The following is a 19,902-nucleotide window of genomic DNA, read 5'->3' on the forward strand; positions in this document are numbered from 1 at the left end:
TATATATATATATATACACATACATATAAAGAAAAAGCACTAGCAATAAATTTCAGGAACCCTAGACTTGCTGTGGGTATGTGCAAAAAGAACATTTCCAGACACATGGGGCCTTCTATAATCACAGTAATATACTCGAGATCCCATATAAGAATCCTTCGATTGTAAAAGTTGCCAGTTTTGATGGAAAGCTATGATTTACATTTGGCTTATGCTCATCCCTTGATACTTCAGGTAGGGTAGAAAGCTGCCCAAGAGCCTTCAGCTGCAGTGGTTTTTACTTCTTAAGGAAGTGAGCATGGGCTATTGTTGTTCAGTGAAGAAATCACAAGAAAATGGGACACCTTTAACAAGTGATGAGACACTCTTGGCAGGCATCCTCCTCCATTCCCACGAGGCTGAAGCTAGAGACGATGCCATATGGCATAAGAGATGCAATAAAAATCTCTTGGCAACTGGGGGATGAATAGACATGACCTACAGCAATGATCATTTTCTTGCTTACATCAGAAAACCATATATGCATGCAAGAATTAATTGTGCTTCACGTATTGTAAGCCAGATCATTTTATTTTAATTTCCTGATAAGGTTTTGTCAACTAGACAGAACCAATTTGTTATCACAGCTGGCGAGCATCTCACCCACTACAATTAGGGAAGAGCTAAATGAATGAATTGGTCGCAACCAAAGAGCCCACTAATATTTTTGATTGCCAGCTCTTGCCAGGACCAGCACTGAGCAGAGCCAGAGAGATGAAGATAAAGCTATAAGAGGCCTTTGTCCTGGAAGAGCTCCTAGGTTACCAAAGGATAGGTCAGGAGAAAATGGTGAAGGAGTAGAAGCTGCCATTCCACACTCTGCTGCAGTTTGATTGGCATAGTTGCTGGTTACTTTCAGGCCACCAACCTTGTCAATACCTTGAGCATACCCTTCAGGAAGGATACTCATTGTTGCCTCAGACAATGTACTTGGGCCCCCAAGCACTACTCTTGTCTTCTGGAAATGTTTCTAGCCCCTGTCTGGAATGCAGGTGGCATAAGGCCATCTCTGCATAGAAGCATTCCTGGTATCCAGAAGGAATAAAGGATGGGATGTTCAAAATGCCTCAGGTGTTTCATATAGAAGATACTCATCCACATGCTGTCCACAGATTATTTATGCGTTTTATGAAAATGGAACCATTCTGAAGATTATAGATCAAACTACCATGCTGGTTTTTTTTTTTTTTTCCTCTTACTACCCATGATGTTTTGTTTGATGTGACCTGGGAATTTGTGACGACTTTGTAGTAGAATAGCAGGGTGTTGGTCTTCAGAAAGTTGAGATCTCAAAAGTTCTTTGATGAAAGTTTTAGATAGATCACTGATAGCAAATTCCACACTTAGCTTTTCTCCCAGACTTTAAAAAACCATACATGTAAAAGCTCTTGAATACTTTTAGATGTTCTGGGGCTGCATAATGATCTGGCGGGGCCCCATTCATGCATTTTCCTTACCCTTCTTCAGAGTTTAAGTATTCCCTAAACTTTGACCTACAGAGTCTTCTGGCTTCTGCTCTATGGGTTTTCCCCTGATGGATCAAATCACTTACTTCAAGATTCCACTCAACTCCATCTTTGAAACCTCTGTCAGCTCTAGACAGACTATTTAACTTCTGCTAAGCTGTATGCTCCTTGGCTGTAGAATAACTTCTGACATTTACTTTGGATTCCACCATTCTGGAAGAATCGAGCCCCCGCGTCTTCCCCTAGGATCTGGGATAGGACTCTGCAAAAGACGTAAAAATCAGAATTCCAGCTTTGCTACTTACAAATGTGTGACCTTAAGAAATCTGTTTAATCTCTCTGGGCTTCAGTTTCCTCATCTCTACAAGTTTATCTTTATAGGACTGTTGGAGAGGTGAGAGAAATGTTTACCAATGGTTAGCCCACTGCCTGGCATATAGAAAATGTTCCATAAGAAACGGTTATGGAAGATAGGTGTCAAACCTGAAAAATAAGAACGATTATCGTGTTGTAGAGTGCCTGGAAGATCCAGGGAAATGCATTGGATATTTCCTAGTGCATGTTCATATGAACCAACACTCATATAACTCGGATGCCACTGCCATTTATGTTCACTGAGCTAATTCAGAACTGGAATGAATGATGCCTTGCTAGAATCTTCAGCTAGTTCAGAAACCAAAGTTTGATGTTATTACAAATGTTTGATACCCAGCCAATTTGTCCATTTTTTTTTTTTTGAATCAAGTACGTTGGAAAACTTACCCAGTACATGTTGGCTTATTACATTTTATGTGAAAAAAAATCTCTTTTTTCACTCACTAATTCTTGGATAATTCTTCAAATATAGTAATTAGAGTACACAGAGTGGTGCAATGGAACTTCTAGAGTGTGGTGAACCTGGGTTTGAACCCGAGTTCTATCACTGACCTTGGCACCATGGACAACTCATCCTCTCCAAGTGTCCTTCATTTCTGCTCTGTGAAACAGTTGAAATATCCTATGAAGATTGGGGTGAGGGAGAACCTCACCTTATGTTCCTGATACTTTCTTAAAAGCTCAACAGTAAATAAACACAAAGATCAATGGAACAGAATAGAAAACCCATAAATGAACCTACAACTATATGGGAAATTCATCTTCTACAAAGCAGGAAAGAATAACCAATGGGAAAAAGACAGTGTCTTCAACAAATGATGCTGGGAAAACTGGACAACGACATGCAAAAGAATGAAATGGGACCACTTTCTTACACCATGCACAAAAATAAATTCAAAATGGATTAAAGGCCTAAATGTGAGACAGGAAACCATAAAAATCCTAGAAGAGAACACAGGCAGTAACTTCTTTTACATGGGCCATAGCAACTTCTTTCTAGATATGTCTCCTGATGCAAGGGAAACAAAAGCAAAAAGAAACTGCTGGAATTTAATCAAAATAAAAACTTAGGCATAGCAAAGGAAACAATCAGCAAAACTAAAGGCAACCTATGGAATGGGGAAGATATTTGCAAATGACATGTCTGATAAAGGATTAGCATCCAAAATATATAAAGAACTTATAAAACTCAGTACTCACAAACTGAATAATCCAATTAAAAAATGGGCAGAAGAGGGACACCTGGGTGGTGCAGTCAGCTAAGCATCTGACTCCTGGTATTTGCTCAGGTTGTGATCTTAGGATCATGAGATTGAGCTCCATATCAGGCTCCACACTCAGTGTAGAGTCTGCTTGAGATTCTTTCTCCCTCTCCCTGCCCCTCCTGCTTGTGCTATTTCTCTCTCTCTCAAATAAATAAATCTTTTTAAAAAATGGGCAGAAGACACAAAAATACATTTTTCTAAAGAAGACATATAGATGGCCAAAAGACACATGAAAAGATGCTCAACATCACCGATCATCAGGGGAATGCAAATCAAAACTACAGTGAGCGATCACCTCATACCTGTCAGAATGGCTGAATCAAAAACCCAAGAAACAACAGGTATTGGTGAGGATGTGGAGAAAGGGGAAACCTCTTGCACTGTTGGTGGGAAGGCTAACTGGTACACAGCCACTCTGGAAAACAGTATGGAGATTCCGCAACAAGGTAAAAATAGAACTACCCTATGATCTAGCAATTGCAATACTAGGTATTTACCCAAAGAATACGAAAATACTAATTCAAAGGGATACATGCACCCTGATGTTTATAGCAGTATTATCTACAGTAGCCAAGTTATGGAAATAGCCCAAGTGCCCATTGACTAAAGATGAATGGATAAAGAAGATATGGTGTGTGTATATATATACATGTATATATATAGTGTAGTATTATCTATCTATCTATATATGTGTGTATATATATATATGGATATAATGGAATGGAATGGAATATTACTGAGCCATAAAAAAATGAAATTTTGCCATTGCAACGACATGAATAGAGCTAGAGAGTGTTATACTAAGCAAAATAAGTCAGTCAGAAAAAGACAAATACCATATGAATTCACTCATATGTGGAACTTAAGAAACAAAACAAATGAGCAAAGGGGAAGAAAAGAGACAGACAGAGAGGCAAACCAAGAAACAGACTCTTAACTATAGAGAACAAACTGAGGGTTACAGTTGGGCAGGGAGGGGGAGGATGGGGTAAATAGGTGATGGGGATTAAGGACTGCATTTATGTGAAGACCACTGGGCATTGTATGGAACGGTTGAATAACTACATTGCACACCTGAAATTAATACTACCCTGTATGGTAACTAACTAGAATTTAAATAAAACCCCCCCCAAAAAAACAAAAAAAAAAGTAAAACGGCTACTCCCAGATCCCACCTTCCTCTTCCAGGCTTGAATATTTAGAGGTCATTGTTTACTGAGTACTGCTTCACATTATAGATTATAACGTCTTTAAGAGATGGGACTATGTCTTCTCTATTAATTATAGCACGGTATACATTTGTTTCAGTGTTTATAAATCAGAAGCTGATTCAATACACATTCCCTGAAGACTCATTTTGCAGGATTTTTCTTTGTTTGTTTGCTCATCTTGGACATTTAAATTTATTTCCAAGTGTTGGGTTACCGCTGCTGCACTCCTACCTGCCTTCATCTCCAAGCCCTCCTCATCCCTTCTGAAACATTTCATGGGAGCATAGAAAGAGACTGGTTGATCATCCTGCCTAGAGTTGTAGGGAAGAGATTGGGTCAAAACTAAAGGCCCTTTAGATTGATGATGCTGTCTTGTTAAATTGATGGTGGTCAAGGTTATAATTAGATCTTCAAACTCTCCTAGCCAATTAAAAAATGTGCCTATGTGATTTGCATACTTTCACTCTTTGGGTTATGTATTAGTATCAATATTTACCTGAAAAGCTATAATTCATCCCTTCAGATGTTTCTAATGTGTTGTTGCATTCTTAAATATGATTTTATTATGACTTAAGGCCAAAACATTGATTAAAAGAACACATCCAAATTTATAATAAAATATAGGAAGGTTATACAGAAATTCACTTCCCAAGCAATTTTTAGAGAACACATCTCTTCAGTAAAGTGAGAAATACATGTTGATAATCCTTCATCTTGGAAACTTTCTGATATTGATGAGCATGCTCATTGGTTGACTTTCTCCCACTGTTAGAAATAAGTTGTTATGTTGAACTATGATTTGTTTGCTTGTAATTTCTACCCTGTGATGCTTGTTTGGCCTTTTAATACAATGAAGAAATGGAACACACATCCTTCAACAGGGCAACCCTCCAGATGGTTGTGTGGTCCAATCTTCTAGACACTGAATACCATGAAGGCAGATAATCTACCTTACTCATCTTTATGTTGACATTTATCCCTTACTGTCTACTATCCCGCACATTGTAAGTGAAAAAATGATATTTTTAATGGGTTGCTAGATGAGATTTAGAATGATAGAATTTCCCAATTGTAAGAGACATCATGCAACACCAGAATCTCTTCCATACCATTCTTGCTGCATAGGCATTTAGGTTATACTTCAGAGTATCTAGTGACAAGCAAATTCTTTCATCCAGAAAAAACTGGAACTTCCAAAGGGTAACCTGAATTTCCTCAGGCTTTTCTAGTATTTGGACAACAATGAGTTCATGCAAATACTAATATTTGCACCACACATTCTTGTAGCCCCCACCTGCACAATTATAAAATCTCAACAGACCCACCCCACCTCCCCTGGCCATCATTGAGATTATTTTTGAAAGACCTCACACAAACTCACAAATTATTCTCCCTAGCTTCTTTGTTGGTTAACATACCTGAAAATCTCTTAAAGGAAGTATCTCCTCCCTGCTTTTGTGAGAAGGCTGTTTCTCAAGTCCATCTCTAGGATCCCCACAGCCATGGACCCCCATGATGCTGGAAGACCCAAAGCTGCTTTAGTCTTCATTGTACCAGAGCAAAGTCAAGTGTATTCCATTCAGAAATAGGGCCAAGCAAACTGTGGAAAGAGCCAAGATGTCCATCAACAGATGAATGGATAAAGAAGATGTGGTATATATACACAATGGAATATTATGCAGCCATCAAAAGGAATGAGATCTTGCCATTTGCAATGACGTGGATGGAACTGGAGGGTGTTATGCTGAGTGAAATAAGTCAATCAGAGAAAGACATGTATCCTATGACCTCACTGATATGAGGAATTCTTAATCTCAGGAAACAAACTGAGGGTTGCTGGAGTGGTGAGGGGTGGGAGGGATGGGGTGGCTGGGTGATAGACATTGGGGAGGGTATGTGCTACGGTGAGTGCTGTGAATTGTGTAAGACTGTTGAATCACAGATCTGTACCTCTGAAACAAATAATGCAACATATGTTAAGAAAAAAAAAAAGAAGAAGATAGCAGGAGGGGAAGAATGAAGGGGGTAAATCGGAGGGGGAGACGAACCATGAGAGACGATGGACTCTGAAAAACAAACTGAGGGTTCTAGAGGGGAGGGGAGTGGGGGGTGGGTTAGCCTGGTGATGGGTATTAAAGAGGGCACGTTCTGCGTAGAGCACTGGATGTTATGCACAAGCAATGAATCATGGAGCACTACATCAAGAACTAATGATGTAATGTATGGCGATTACCATAACAATAAAAAAATTTAAAGGGGAAAAAAAAAGAAATAGGGCCAAGCCATCATTTACCATAGCAATTTGTGAGGAACTAGACTAACAGTGCATAAGATTACCTAAATTTCCTGTGGTTTATGAATCTTTAAGCTTGTATATATAGCTTATTCTTTCCCTGAGCTACAACCCCATGGGGCTGGACTAGGAAACCAATATTGAGTTCTCTCTGTCTTCCTTCTGTTTCTGCATTTCTCTAAGTGCTCATGTAGAACTCGTCCCCCTGATAAGCCCCTTCCTTCCTATGTAGATCTGCCAATGCAGTTGAGGGGTACTTGGGAAATCACAGGTCTGATTGCATCAGACACAATCAGGATCTGAATCACAATTTAGGTTCAGCCAAGACACACTGCCACATGTCCCCAGACAACTCCAACTGCAAGACCAAAAGTTTTTTTTTAATTTTTTTATTGTTATGTTAATCACCATCAGATCTGTGATTCAACAGTCTTGCACAATTCACAGCGCTCACCATAGCACATACCCTAACCAATGTCTATCACCCAGCCACCCCATCCCTCCCACCCCCACCACTCCAGCAACCCTCAGTTTGTTTCCTGAGATTAAGAATTCCTCATATCAGTGAGGTCATAGGATACATGTCTTTCTCTGATTGACTTATTTCACTCAGCATGACCCCCTCCAGTTCCATCCACGTCGTTGCAAATGGCAAGATCTCATTCCTTTTGATGGCTGCATAATATTCCATTGTGTATATATGCCACATCTTCTTTATCCATTCATCTGTCAATGGACATCTTGGCTCTTTCCACAGTTTGGCTATTGTGGACATTGCTGCTATAAACATTGGGGTGCACATATCCCTTTGGATCCCTACATTTGTATCTTTGGAGTAAATACCCAGTAGTGCAATTGCTGGGTCATAGGGTAGCTCTATTTTCAACTGTTTGAGGAACCTCCATACTGTTTTCCAGAGTGGTTGCACCAGCTTGCATTCCCACCGACAGTGTAGGAGGGTTCCCCTTTCTCCGCATCCCTGCCAACATCTGTCGTTTCCTGACTTGTTAATTTTAGCCATTCTGACTGGTGTGAGGTGGTATCTCCTTGAGGTTTTGATTTGGATCTCCCTGATGCCGAGTGATGTTGAGCACTTTTTCATGTGTCTGTTGGCCATTTGGATGTCTTCTTTGGAAAAATAAGACCAAAAGTTTTGAACGTTGTAGTGGAGCAAATCTCTCTTCTCGTTAATTTACCCTCAGACAGAGGCATGTTTGCACATAATTGCTAGACAACTCAAAAACTAAAGGCTATGTAAGAGCCATGTGCTAGTACTATGAAATCACTGAGAGGCAATCCCTGTAAATCTGAGACTTGGTGATTCTCAAAGCTACTGAGTCTGTGATTAATATTTCGCTGATCGGGTGACTTTCAATTGGCTTACTCAAATCTTCATATGAGTTTAGGCCATCATTCTCACTTTTGTTTGGAGAGTTTCAAATTTGCTTAGCTGTCAAGTTGCAGTTCTGCTGTTTATTCATTCAATGAACAGGGTTGAGTGTATATTGTGTCAGGCGCTATGCCACAGAAAGTAATTCGAATTTGAAATACAAATTTATAGAGATTATAAGTACCATGGGATAGACGATGCACAGTATTCTTTCAGGAAACAATCTGCCATGTTTTAAAGAATCTGTAACGAGAGGAAAATGTAACACCCTGACAGAAAAGACTAGTTTCAAAACTGGCAACTCAGTTTTAATGGTAGGCAGAGAAAATCCCCTAAAAGCAGATGTGGGCTCTGTCTTCTTCCAAGAGGAAGCCCTTAAGGGTTTACATGGCAAAAATGGGTTTCTGTAGAAGATCACTTGACAATATCATTCATTATGATATCTTTGCCTGACATGATAGAATTGAAACTCTATTTTATGAAAGTTGGAATTGAAACATAAGATGGTATTAAGACTGTGCAGTCTTGCACCTGTCAAACCTATAAAGCCTTTGGAGGTGAAATCTATTCCTGAGCTAATCAGTCATGGTCGAGACCATGCCCATAACCTTACAGAACTCTGCAGATGTCAGTGCATATTCCTGGCTAAACATGGATTATAGGATACAGTTAGGTACACTCATTAATCAGGAGGGTAGAATGAATGAAGGCTGGAAGAGGTGCCTATTGTATCATCCAGGAATGGGGCCCAATGTGGGTAGGACTAAACATATGTTAATGAAAGTTTGATTGGCTAGAATATTTGAGAAATGAAGGTGTTTGGCGGGGGCGGGGGGGGGGGGACCACAGGGAATGCTTTCTGTTTCTCTCAGTTGGGCAAATCCATAGAACCTCCGGACTAAGCCTTGTGAGTTCTTTTAAAGGAAGTTTGTAACCTCTGGATGCCAGTGGGATACTGACGGATGTGAAAAGCAATTAGTCTTGCTCTGTATCCTGGGGAGAGTCCATCTGATATCTCTGAATTAAGTGCTACTTCAGTTGTCAGAAAGGCATGGCTTTCTGTGTCCCAGCAAGGACTAGAAAATCAACCAATATGCAGGCCCTTCTTGCTAATGGAACAACTGGATTCTGTTTTACTAACTAGGCCAGGAGTACTGGGATATCTGGTATAGCCTAAGGAAGAGTAAACAATTTGTATTCTGCTGCACAGAGTCATTGCTTGGTCTCAGTGGTGTGCTGCAGTCAGCTAGTACTTGGACTCCTGAGAGCTGGTTGTTAAGCTTCTAGAAAAGCTGCAAGCCAATTGAAGGCACATTGGTAGCTGAGATCAGCTATGTTTAGAATATTTATACCATAGACATTGGCAAATGATAAGAATCAGGACTTTTTCCTTTACCATCATACTGCTGAAACAATGCTACTTTCTTCTGTGTGCGAGTAGAGATTGCTAGAAGTAGATTATCTGTAGATCCAACCATATCTACCTGTAGGGGAGATGCGGCTCTTGGGAAAATTAATTCAGAGCCCACAGGCCCCCTGATCCTCACCCAAGAGTACAAGTAGTCTGAACACCAACTCTAAGAGGCCTTTTCACTTACATGCAGACCAATTTTCGTGTCTCTACAAATGTATATAGGTATGTATGTATCTATGTGTGTATTTAGGACCATTTGCCTATCTAAGATGTGAGTGTATGGATCATAGACTGACCCCAAAACACTTACCAGAGTAGCACAAAGTCCGTATTTTAGTACACACCTAGCTACATGAGCAGGGCTGATCTATATTTTGCGGATAAATTTAAATCCATTTGCATTTTCGTATTTCCTGGGATCATAATACAGCTTAATTTGCCCACTCACACATTTCAAGATGGTAAGAAATATATGCCTTTTGGATTTTCATCCTTAAGAACCACATTCAAAAGAAAGAAAGAAAAAAGCATAAAATCAAGGTCAGGAAGATTAAACCCCTTAATTCACATGCCAAACTTCCCATTTCAATTGTGGTTTTGTCTCCCAGCTAAAGTTTGTCTTTTTGTGACATTTGCATTAAGCCCAGAGGACATTTTGAGTGGAAACATGCTGAAAGCATAATTGAAACGCTGAGTGGTGCCATTTGTCTAATTTGCATTTTTCCCCCAGGTGGGGAGTTTTCACTCCCCATTTCTTCTCCTGGGGTGTTCAAAGATTATCTCAAAAAATGATGTTGTACAATTGATTCCAATAAATCCCCATATACAGTATATTATATGTATATATATTTTTTCTTTCTAGAATCTATTTTAAATGCCACAGTGATAAACTATGTAAGGAAGTCCTTTGTAGGTTCATAATAGTACAGATAGTTTCTTTTCTCCCTCAGATAGAGATTTTGAATATTTGTTCACAAACTTAATTTTTTATTAGAATTTTCCCTTTCAGTTATCCTCATGGTGTCCTTCCAAGCTATTTAGGAGGGTGTCTCTATAGAAACAAACATTAAAAAAAAATAGGCAGACATAAACTATTCAATTTCATCCTTAATATGTTCTTTGAACTCTGTGCCCCCAAATATGCACTGACTTGATCTCTATTAAAAAGTTTGAGAATCACTGATATTTTGGTGTCTCAACAAAGTTATTAAATGAGACAATGATGCAGGGCTGATGCTATCAGTTGCACCCTTTAATGGGGAATTTAAGGTGAGATTATAATCGGTGGGAAAGTAGAATCTGTTTTTCTAGGAGGAAGAAGTCAAATATGAGTGTGGTAAACTGTTTCTCTTTTGACTAAGTATTCCTCATATACTCCAGATCTGCCGTTTAGATACGGCCGAAGCTGCTGTCATCGGCGAGGCCGAGTTTTGTGCTTTTTCTAAGGTGTGCATCTTCCTCAAACTTGAATTATTTATGCTAGACATATTCTTTCAAATATCAGAAGGCCTCCTAGATGATATCGAATAATCATATGGAATTCTATCAGATCCCTTTTAGGTTATAAGCCTGAGTTAGGGTGGAGCCAGGCATGAATTTATTTAAATGAGGGATATGCAGAGAGGAATGTAGCCCAGGCCAGCATTTTGGGAGGGTGGAACTCATATCCCTCTGAGGGCTTTAATGCCTGCAAAGACAAATGTGTTTTTATTTGACTCCTTAGATTTAATTTAACATTATTGGGGAAAAAAAAGGACATCTGATCCATCCAATATGTATTATAAATGTTATCTTCAAATAATTTTGTGAGAATAAACAATGTGAGACAAATAAAAGAAAAATATTAAGTGAATAATAGATCTGCTATGAAAATATGGTGAATATGTGAGGCTGGACGCGGAGTGTTTGAAGGAGTGAGTACATTTGCCCAGGCAGACTATCATGAACTGTGTGGCCTTCCCCTCATTCGACCTCACTAAGTCTCAGTTTCCTTTTTTTTTTTTTTAAGATATTTATTTATTTAATTTAATTTATTTGACAGAGAGAGTGAGAGAGCACAAGCAGGGGGAGCAGCAGAGGGAGAGAGAGAAGCAGGCTCTCTGCTGAGCAGGGAGCCCAATGCGGGGCTCGGTTCCAGGACCCTGGGATCATGTCCTGAGTCGAAGGCAGATGCTTAACCATCTGAGCCACTCAGGCGCCCCTAAGTCTCAGTTTCTAGAGAGGAAACAAATAATCTACCTCAAATTGGTCATGTGAGGATTCACTGCAATCATGAGTGTAAAGCCTTCGGTGCAGTGTCATGCTTTTAGGAAAAATAAGACTTTGGATTGGTAGGAAGTTATCTGTACAAACAATCCATTTAAAGAACATTTAATGAAACTCTCTTGAGTCTACTATGGGTGGAGCACTGTGATTTTGCTTCTTTGATGTCATTTTTTTCTTCACAACCTCTCACGTGAGACAGGTAGGGCTTTGCCAAGAAGAGTAGGAAGATTCAAAGATGGTCAAGGCTGGATCAGAATCATCTGCCTCACTCCTTTGGCCCCAGCAGAGGCACCTCTAGTAACCATCTCCATGGTAACCACACTTGGCCCAGCAGGCCAGAGCATGGGTACCTGACTAGAAAGAGATGGAAGGACCCAGAAGGCAGGTGGAAAACTAGCTGGTAGCAGGAAGCTATGTAGGAAAAGGAAGAAAGTAGCTCCCTTAATGCCCACAATTACAGGAGTAATGATGGTAATAATTCTTATTCATGGGGCACCATCCTAAGTGTTTTATGCATGTAGGTATGTATGATCGTGTTGAATGCTCACCATAAGAATTACAGTACCTGTGAGGGAGGTCTACTATTTGTCCCACTTTACAGATGAAGACATTGAGGTACAAAGAGGATGGGTGGTCTGCCCAAGGTCACAGGGCTGCTGCACATGTGCCAGGTTTGGAAAATGGCTTAGAAACCTACCATTAAAACTGCCCTTTCTTAGGGCACGGGAAGAGTAGTTTCTGGCATGCTAGGTCCCCAGCCTCCTCTCTGTGCCAGGGATGGCTGGGAGATGTGGAAACCTGGCATCTTGACAATCAGTCCATTGTCTGAGGTCCTGGTTTTGGCCCTTAGCTGCATTGGATTCATCTGGGGAGCTTTCAAGGGATACCAGTGCCCAGACCCCAGCCCAGCTTGGTTATATCAGAATCTTGGTTGGGAGTTGAAGAGGTGTTGCTATGTTTTAAAATGCTCTCCAGATGATTCTCATAGCCTTGAAAAAACCACAGTCTAAAGCATCTGCTCTTGAACTGGTAAAGGTGTCTAAAACAGAGACCCAGTTTTGCAATCCTTAGTTATTTGATAGAGCAAGCTGGGAAGAAAGCTAGACTATATTGGGTGCCTATGTTGTGCCAGATCCTGAATGTAGATGTGGTCTCTCACTACGCCCTTATTTGGGACCTCTGAGAAGCCCAGAGGGATTCTTGAGTGGCCTTCAGGGGTCAGGATGGGGTAACTGCCCTATTCCCTCTTATGCATCAATTCCCAGGAAATGAAGGTACTGAGAGTTTAAACTATAGAGGTAGACAGATGGACTGGGGACAGGTTCCTGCTTTCTCTAGGTGTATGAACTCGAGCAAGTTGGTCAATATCAGAGGCTCAGTCTGTTTTCCCGTAAAATGGAAAACGGTGCTTTTAGAGTATGCATTTTCAGTGGGGCTATGATACCCCCAAGAGGCTGGCATGGGGGAGGGGCAAAACATTGCCTTTGTGTGTGTGTATAAAGCACAGAGGTACATAAGTACACAGACATGCAGTATATCTGTGTCATTGAAATTTCATGACAGTAGTGGCACCTGAGTGGCTCAGTTGGTTAATCATCTGACTCCTGATTTCAGTTCAGGTCATGACCTCAGGGTTGTGAGATCCAGCCCCAAGTTGGGCTCTGCCCTGGGCTTGGAGCCTGCTTGGGATTCTCTCCCTCTGCTCCTCCCCCTGCTCATCTAAGACAAGAATGGCCTAGGGACCTTCTTTGTCAATTCCTGCCCTTGCTTGCAGCAGCTTCTGCTCCCAGCATTAAAGAAGTACCATGCCCTCAGTCCACCCCTATTAGAGTATCATTTTGCCCCTAGAGAGCAAGTGAATTAAGTATAATCATTATTGATGGCCTCCTGTATGCAAAAGCATTCTGTTCATTGCTAGAGATATAGAAATGCATAATAAGAAGAAAGATTCAATTTCTGATCTTGGTTCTTTTTTTAAAAAAAGATTTTATTTATTTGAGAGAGAGAGAGAGAGTACAAGCAGGGGGAGTGGCAGACAACAGGCAGAGGGAGAAGCAGGCTCCCTGTTGAGCAGGGAGCCCGATGCAGGACTCGATCCCAAAACTCTGGGATCATGACCTGAGCTGAAGGCAGATGCTTCACTGACTGAGCCACCCAGGCGCCCCTCGGCTCTTGGTTCTGCTGAGAAAAACAGATACATAAAATGGACATATTGCTCTAACATGATATAAAAGATCCTGTGTACAGGAAACTTGGGGAACACAAAGAGGATATTTGAACAAGTTATGGAGCTGACTCTTGTAGAATGGCTAAGATTTAACAGGGTGAGGAAGGTGGGAAGTGACTTCTGCACAGAGGGAGCAAAATGAGCAGAGGGGTGGGAGAATACAGTAGGTGTAGGCTGGAGCAGGGGTGAGTAATGAGTGAGGCACAGAGTGAGGGCAGAGGCCAGAGGCGAAACCAATGGACAGCTTAGCCATGGAGGACCTTGGGTGCTGGCATCATTTGCCCTGCGGAGCTGTAATTGTCTGAGACTCAGGTAGAGGCAAGTTGGCTCTATAGTTGTGTTGGGAGGGTCCAAATCTTTTTTCAAGGAGTAAGTCTTAATGTGGCCTCCAGGCCCCACATTTCCAGCTGATCTCCACTCTCTGTTCCCCACGTTCCCCCTTGCTCTTTGTGCCCATCTCACTGGCTTATTTGCAATCCCCTGAATGCCATTGGACCTTTGCACATGTGGCTCTTTCTGCCTGGAGTAGGTCCTCTGTTACTTATAAGGGTATTGAATTACTGTCTTTCTCTCTCCGACTGTACTTCAACCCGGGGACTGTGTCCATCTTTGCTCAACATTATAAACCCAGCATCTAGCATAATATAGATTCCTAGTTAATATTTCTGGAAGGGAGTGATGGATGTGGGAAGGAAGAAAGGAAGGAAAGGAAGGGAAAGGCGGAACTAGAACCCCACAAACTTTTGTATGTCTTTCCTCACTCCTGGTGCTCCCCAGTTCGGTCTGTCTTCTCGGGTCCTGCCCAGGGGCCAGGGCCAGAACCAGCCAGCATCCTGGCCATCTAGCAGGCCCTGTCGTTTGAGCAGTGTCCCTTCAGTGGATGAATGCTAATCGATAATAATGAAACAATTTATGTGTCTCTCCACATTTACAAACTGTGGGAAGCACCTCCTTTGCTCTCTTCAAGCCTCAGTTACCTTATCTATAAACTGGGGTCAGAAAAGTACCTCATTCGTTGTGCAGATTAAATAAGATAATGCATTGTAAAATGCTTGACACTTCGCCTCGCGTGTGGAAAATGTTCAATTCACGTTAGCTAGTATCATTATCAGCTAATATGGTTATTATCACCGTAAGAATTATCTCCCCGAACAGAAAGATTAGCTTAGTTCATCAAATATTTATACGGCTTTAACAGTGTGCTCAGACCCAGGTAGATGTTGTCACCAAAGATACGCAAGAAAGTTCCTTGAAGCAATATTTTGAGAGCCCCAAACTGGAAATAGCCCCGATGCCCACCAAGAGAAATTCATTAGAGCCACATACCGGAGTACTACACAGTGGTTAGGAATAACTGTTGTGACTCACAGACGCATGGACGAATCTCACAAACATAATATCCAGTGGAAGAATCCAGACACAAAAGAGCACACACTGGATGATCCCATTTTTTTGAAGTGCAAACGCACGTGGAACAGACCTATGGTTTTAGAAGTCAGCATTGCGCAGCCTTCAAGGAGGAAGCGGGGGACTGTGGCTCAGGAGGGAGGGGAAGGGGAAGGTTGGTAGTATTTGTATCTGGGCCTAGGCCCTGAGTATATGGGCATGCCCACTTTATGAAAATACATCAAGTTGTACATTCTGATTTATGTGCTTTTTTTGTATCTGTATTATGCTTCAGTTAAAGGTTTACTAAACAAACAAGTCTGTTCAGTGGAGAGCTGAGGAAACAGAAGTGGGGTGAGAAAAGAAGGCCAGCAGTACAATTCTGTGCTTGCCCACAAGAGCAGCTGCTTCTCCTATTCCTTCCCAAACATGACTTAGCCATTCAACTATAGGAGTTTTTGTCCACATCTGTCCCACCAATGTGTTAATCTGGGCCAGGCGTCATTGGTACAACCCCAGACTGACTGGCCTCTCTTCTCTCTCAAACCACTCTCTGGAACCCTGAGCTGCTGTCTTAAAAGATCCTGTTCATCTCTGCATCCTCAGTGCTTAGTACCTGCCTGGAACATGGCAGGTGATCAAGGACAGATCTAGAATGAATGAAGTTTCCCAGCACAATCAAAGCCAGAGAGCTACGGGGGGGGGGGGGGGGTGGGGGATAAGGGGAAGCATTTGTAGATTTGGGTGGGGAGCAGTGACCCACATTTAATGGTCAGAGATTTCTCCAGCAGTAAGCTGCCCAACGTACTCACACTCTTTCTGTTTTTGTTCACCTGTTCTGTTTTGGTTTGTTTTTTTTCCCCAGTGACCTTCAGTGACTGCAAAGGAAACAACAAGCTGCACTATGAGGTCTCAAGCCCATACTTCAAGGTGAACAATGATGGCAGCTTAGTTGCCCTGAAAAACATAACTGCGGTAGGCAAGACTCTGTTCATCCATGCCCGGACTCCCCATGCAGAAGACATGGCAGAACTCATGATTGTCGGGGGGAAAGACATCCAGGGCTCCTTGCAGGTAACACAGCTGTTTGGGATAAACGAGGTCCACAGAGGAACGTTGGGGTCTGTATGTCTTATGTGGAAAATAGTTCTTTGGTTTATTACTGGCCAAGACTTCTTTGTTGTTGCAAAGGACAAAAACCCAACTCAAAAAACTATTCGGGGGAGGTGGTATGTGAGAATTCATTGGCTAATGAGGCAAATATTTCAGAATAACTCTGCCTTCAGGCGTGGCTGTGTACCAGTGCCCAGTTATGACATCAGCTTTGATCCTTACCCGTTTTGTGGTTCTATTTTCCTTCTGTTGGCTTCACTCTTAGACAGTCACATCCTTCTCTGCCTTCCAATGTGGAGATCTCAGTAGCTCTACTTCGTTTTCCCAGCCTGAAGTCCCCTGAGAAAGCACCTCTTCCTGATAATGCCAACAAATGCTTGAAATCAGATCTTATTGGCTCTCATTAGATCACGTGTCCATCCGTGAACTAGTCCCTGTGTCCATTGGGTAGCCATGCTCTAGTTGGCTAAGTCTGAGTCACCACGTGTCTCATCCTGAAGCCAGGGTGGAGTCAGCCCCACCTAAGACATGTGGGTGGAGAGTGAAAGATAGGTAGTTACTCAAAGTAAATTAGCATGCTGTTGTGTGAGGATGGGAAATGGTCCTTGGGCAGGCAAGAACACAGTGGCCCACTAGAGTTGTATAACAAGACCGCCATTGCTTATGGCACCACTCCTTTGCCATGCTCTAACGTCCATTCCTTTCAAGATGCGCACGTATGCTGATCCTTGTACCTGTGTATGTTTACACACGTTAAGAATGCTACCAACTGCCCTTTAGACTTCCTGATTGTGTCATCCGGAGACTTTTTGCTACCGTGGACTCACCTACCCCTCTTTCATCAAGAGTTTAAAGACTCTGGTTTCTTGATAGAAAAGAAAGGCACACGGCAAGACCCAGACCAAACAATGACAATAATAATGGTGTATTCCCAGCTGGGTGTGGCTAGATTTTGCTCCTACTTGATGGTCTGCTCTTACCCAATTTTTCAAAGCCTTGATTTTTGCTGCCTTTCTCCATCTGCCACACTCCCCATAACCTTGCTTTATCTGTGAATTTTTGTTCAGCGGTGGAGGGTGGGGGGTTGATGCGAACACCAATTCTACAGCTGGGGAGCAGAGACAGAGACTGTCTGTGTGATCTTCAAAGAATCATCAAACTCCTTTATCTGCAGACTAGAGGGGTGAAACAGTCTGGGATGGCTAATAAGTGGCATGTGCATTGCCCCATTCTGTCACCATACTCATGGCAGATATGGCTAATTGTCCCCAGCTGGGCCTGAGTATCTTTCCCAATACAGTGCTCTGGAAGCTACTATCCATTGATCATTCAGAGATGTTTCCAGGGACGGAATATATTTGTCATCCCTAGACCGGACAGACTCCACAATTCCCCTTCATATCTATGAATCTGTGAGTTAAGGGTAGATAGCAAGCTAAAAATGAATCCACAGTGTGCCACTCATATTTTTGAAGAAAATAGGATATTGATGAATATGCCCAGTGTGGAAACCCACCGGCACCACAAAAGCAAGCTTTTCTCTTACTTAGCCATGGTCATTTTCACAGCATCTCACTAACTTGTGATATAAATGACTCAGTAAATATCTAAAGTAACAAAATTGCTGGGATGTGCAGCACAAAGTGCTTCTTAGGAACAAGTAAATGGTACAGAAACTCACATAAGGGATTTGCATGTGGGACGGGATGTATTTAGACAGACATTGTTCATCGTGATGAATGGCTCCTCTTTAAATCCAGAAAAGACAGTGTCATCCTGCTTAGCTTAAAGCAGAGCAGAGGGAATTCTGGGCACTTCCCAGGACAGACTCCACCTTGATAGGCTCTGAGACCTGGGGTTCAGTAAGAAGAGACTCAGTCTTGAAGAACTGGCCTCTTGAGTCCCAGAGAGACACCCTCCTGGAGGCCAGGCCCCTCAGAGCCCTTTCTCATCCACCTCTATCTGAGCCCATGGTCCACAAAGCCTGGTTGCCATCGACGGCTTCTTATAAAGCCTGGTGGAGGCTGTGGCACCGTGCACTTTTTGCTGGACCCCAGCAGAACGGGGGGTCTGCCGTTCCTCTCCTGCCTCCAGTAATTTCATGAGGTTTGAAAATAGGCCTTGTGGAGCTGCCCAGATGTGTCTGTAATAAAAAGTCCAAAAAAGTTAAAAAGGAAAAAAAAGATAGGAAAACAATATAACTAGCCAAAGAATTCCTCCAAGGAGAACACAGTCCTTCAGAGATATTCATTTGGTATTTTGAGGCCCTCCTATGTGCAGCCGAGTGGCCAGCTGCTAGAGAGGGGAAGCAGTGAGCCCTCAGTCAGCCCCACTCCTGGGCAGGGAGGGAAAACGAACGAGTATGTTGAAACAGCCCTAAGCAGGGCACCAAGGCTGACTGCTCTTCTGTGCCTTTTAGAGAACAGATCGGGCAGTGCAAGGGGGGCTGGTAACAGAGCCAGCACGTTCATGGCCCTCACAAGTCTGCCAGGGGCTGCCCTCATGGGCCCCAAACGCTGACTCATTAAATCTCCCCTACCACCTAGGAGGCATGTGCTACTGTCCTCGCTCTACAGATGGGGGAAACTGAGGACATAGAGGTGAGTGAGAAATTATATTATGGAGTGGGACTCTCTCAAGGGTGTGCATCTCAGTCTGTGCTTTGTGTCCATTGTTTTTAACCCTCATGACCCTCCCCCGTGGGGCTGCTGACTTCCCCCCCTCCTCCAGATGTGAAAAGTTGTCCAAGATCCCCGAGCTTGGAATTGGCAGAAATGAGATGATTGAGGTCTGTCCTCTCCGTCCAAACATCACTCTCTTTCCTGCCCGTGGGTCAAGAGAGGAGGGCGCGAGTCAGAGCAATACAGTAGCAATGGAAGAAACCAACAAACGGCAGGTGTGGTTTGGAGGAGGAAAAAGCCAGGATTTAGGGTTTGGGTGACTCCAAGCTGTGGAGGCTAGGAGGATGGAGGTGGATTGGACCAGTCAGAAAAGGGGTGGTTGGGACACATGAAAAAGTGCTCAACATCGCTCGGCATCGGGGAAATCCAAATCAAAACCTCCATGAGATACCACCTCACACCCGTCAGAATGGCTAAAATTAACAAGTCAGGAAACGACAGATGTTGGCGGGGATGCGGAGAAAGGGGAACCCTCCTACACTGTCGGTGGGAATGCAAGCTGGTGCAACCACTCTGGAAAACAGTATGGAGGTTCCTCAAACAGTTGAAAATAGAGCTACCGTACGATCCAGCAATTGCACTACTGGGTATTTACCCCAAAGATACAAATGTAGAGATCCGAAGGGGTACGTGCACCCCGATGTTTATAGCAGCCATGTCCACAATAGCCAAACTGTGGAAAGAGCCAAGATGTCCATCGACAGATGAATGGATAAAGAAGATGTGGTATACACACACACACACACACACACACACACACACACACACACACACACA

General features: G+C 42.5%; 1 protein-coding gene across 3 annotated transcripts in view; it reads left to right on the forward strand.

The window, feature by feature from the left end:
- Nucleotides 1-19,902, forward strand: part of CDH13 (cadherin 13) — a 1,106,386-nt gene that overhangs the window by 448,294 nt on the left and 638,190 nt on the right. For all 3 annotated transcript variants that reach the window (XM_073882334.1, XM_073882335.1, XM_025860409.2), the window contains exon 3: nucleotides 16,197-16,405. In XM_073882334.1, the coding sequence (XP_073738435.1) occupies nucleotides 16,197-16,405 (209 nt within the window). The remainder of the gene's footprint in view (nucleotides 1-16,196; nucleotides 16,406-19,902) is intronic.

This window comes from Callorhinus ursinus, unplaced genomic scaffold (genome assembly GCF_003265705.2).
Source record: "Callorhinus ursinus isolate GAN/ISIS: 27379988/994484 unplaced genomic scaffold, GSC_fseal_2.0 scaffold46, whole genome shotgun sequence".
Classification (NCBI taxonomy): domain Eukaryota; kingdom Metazoa; phylum Chordata; class Mammalia; order Carnivora; family Otariidae; genus Callorhinus; species Callorhinus ursinus.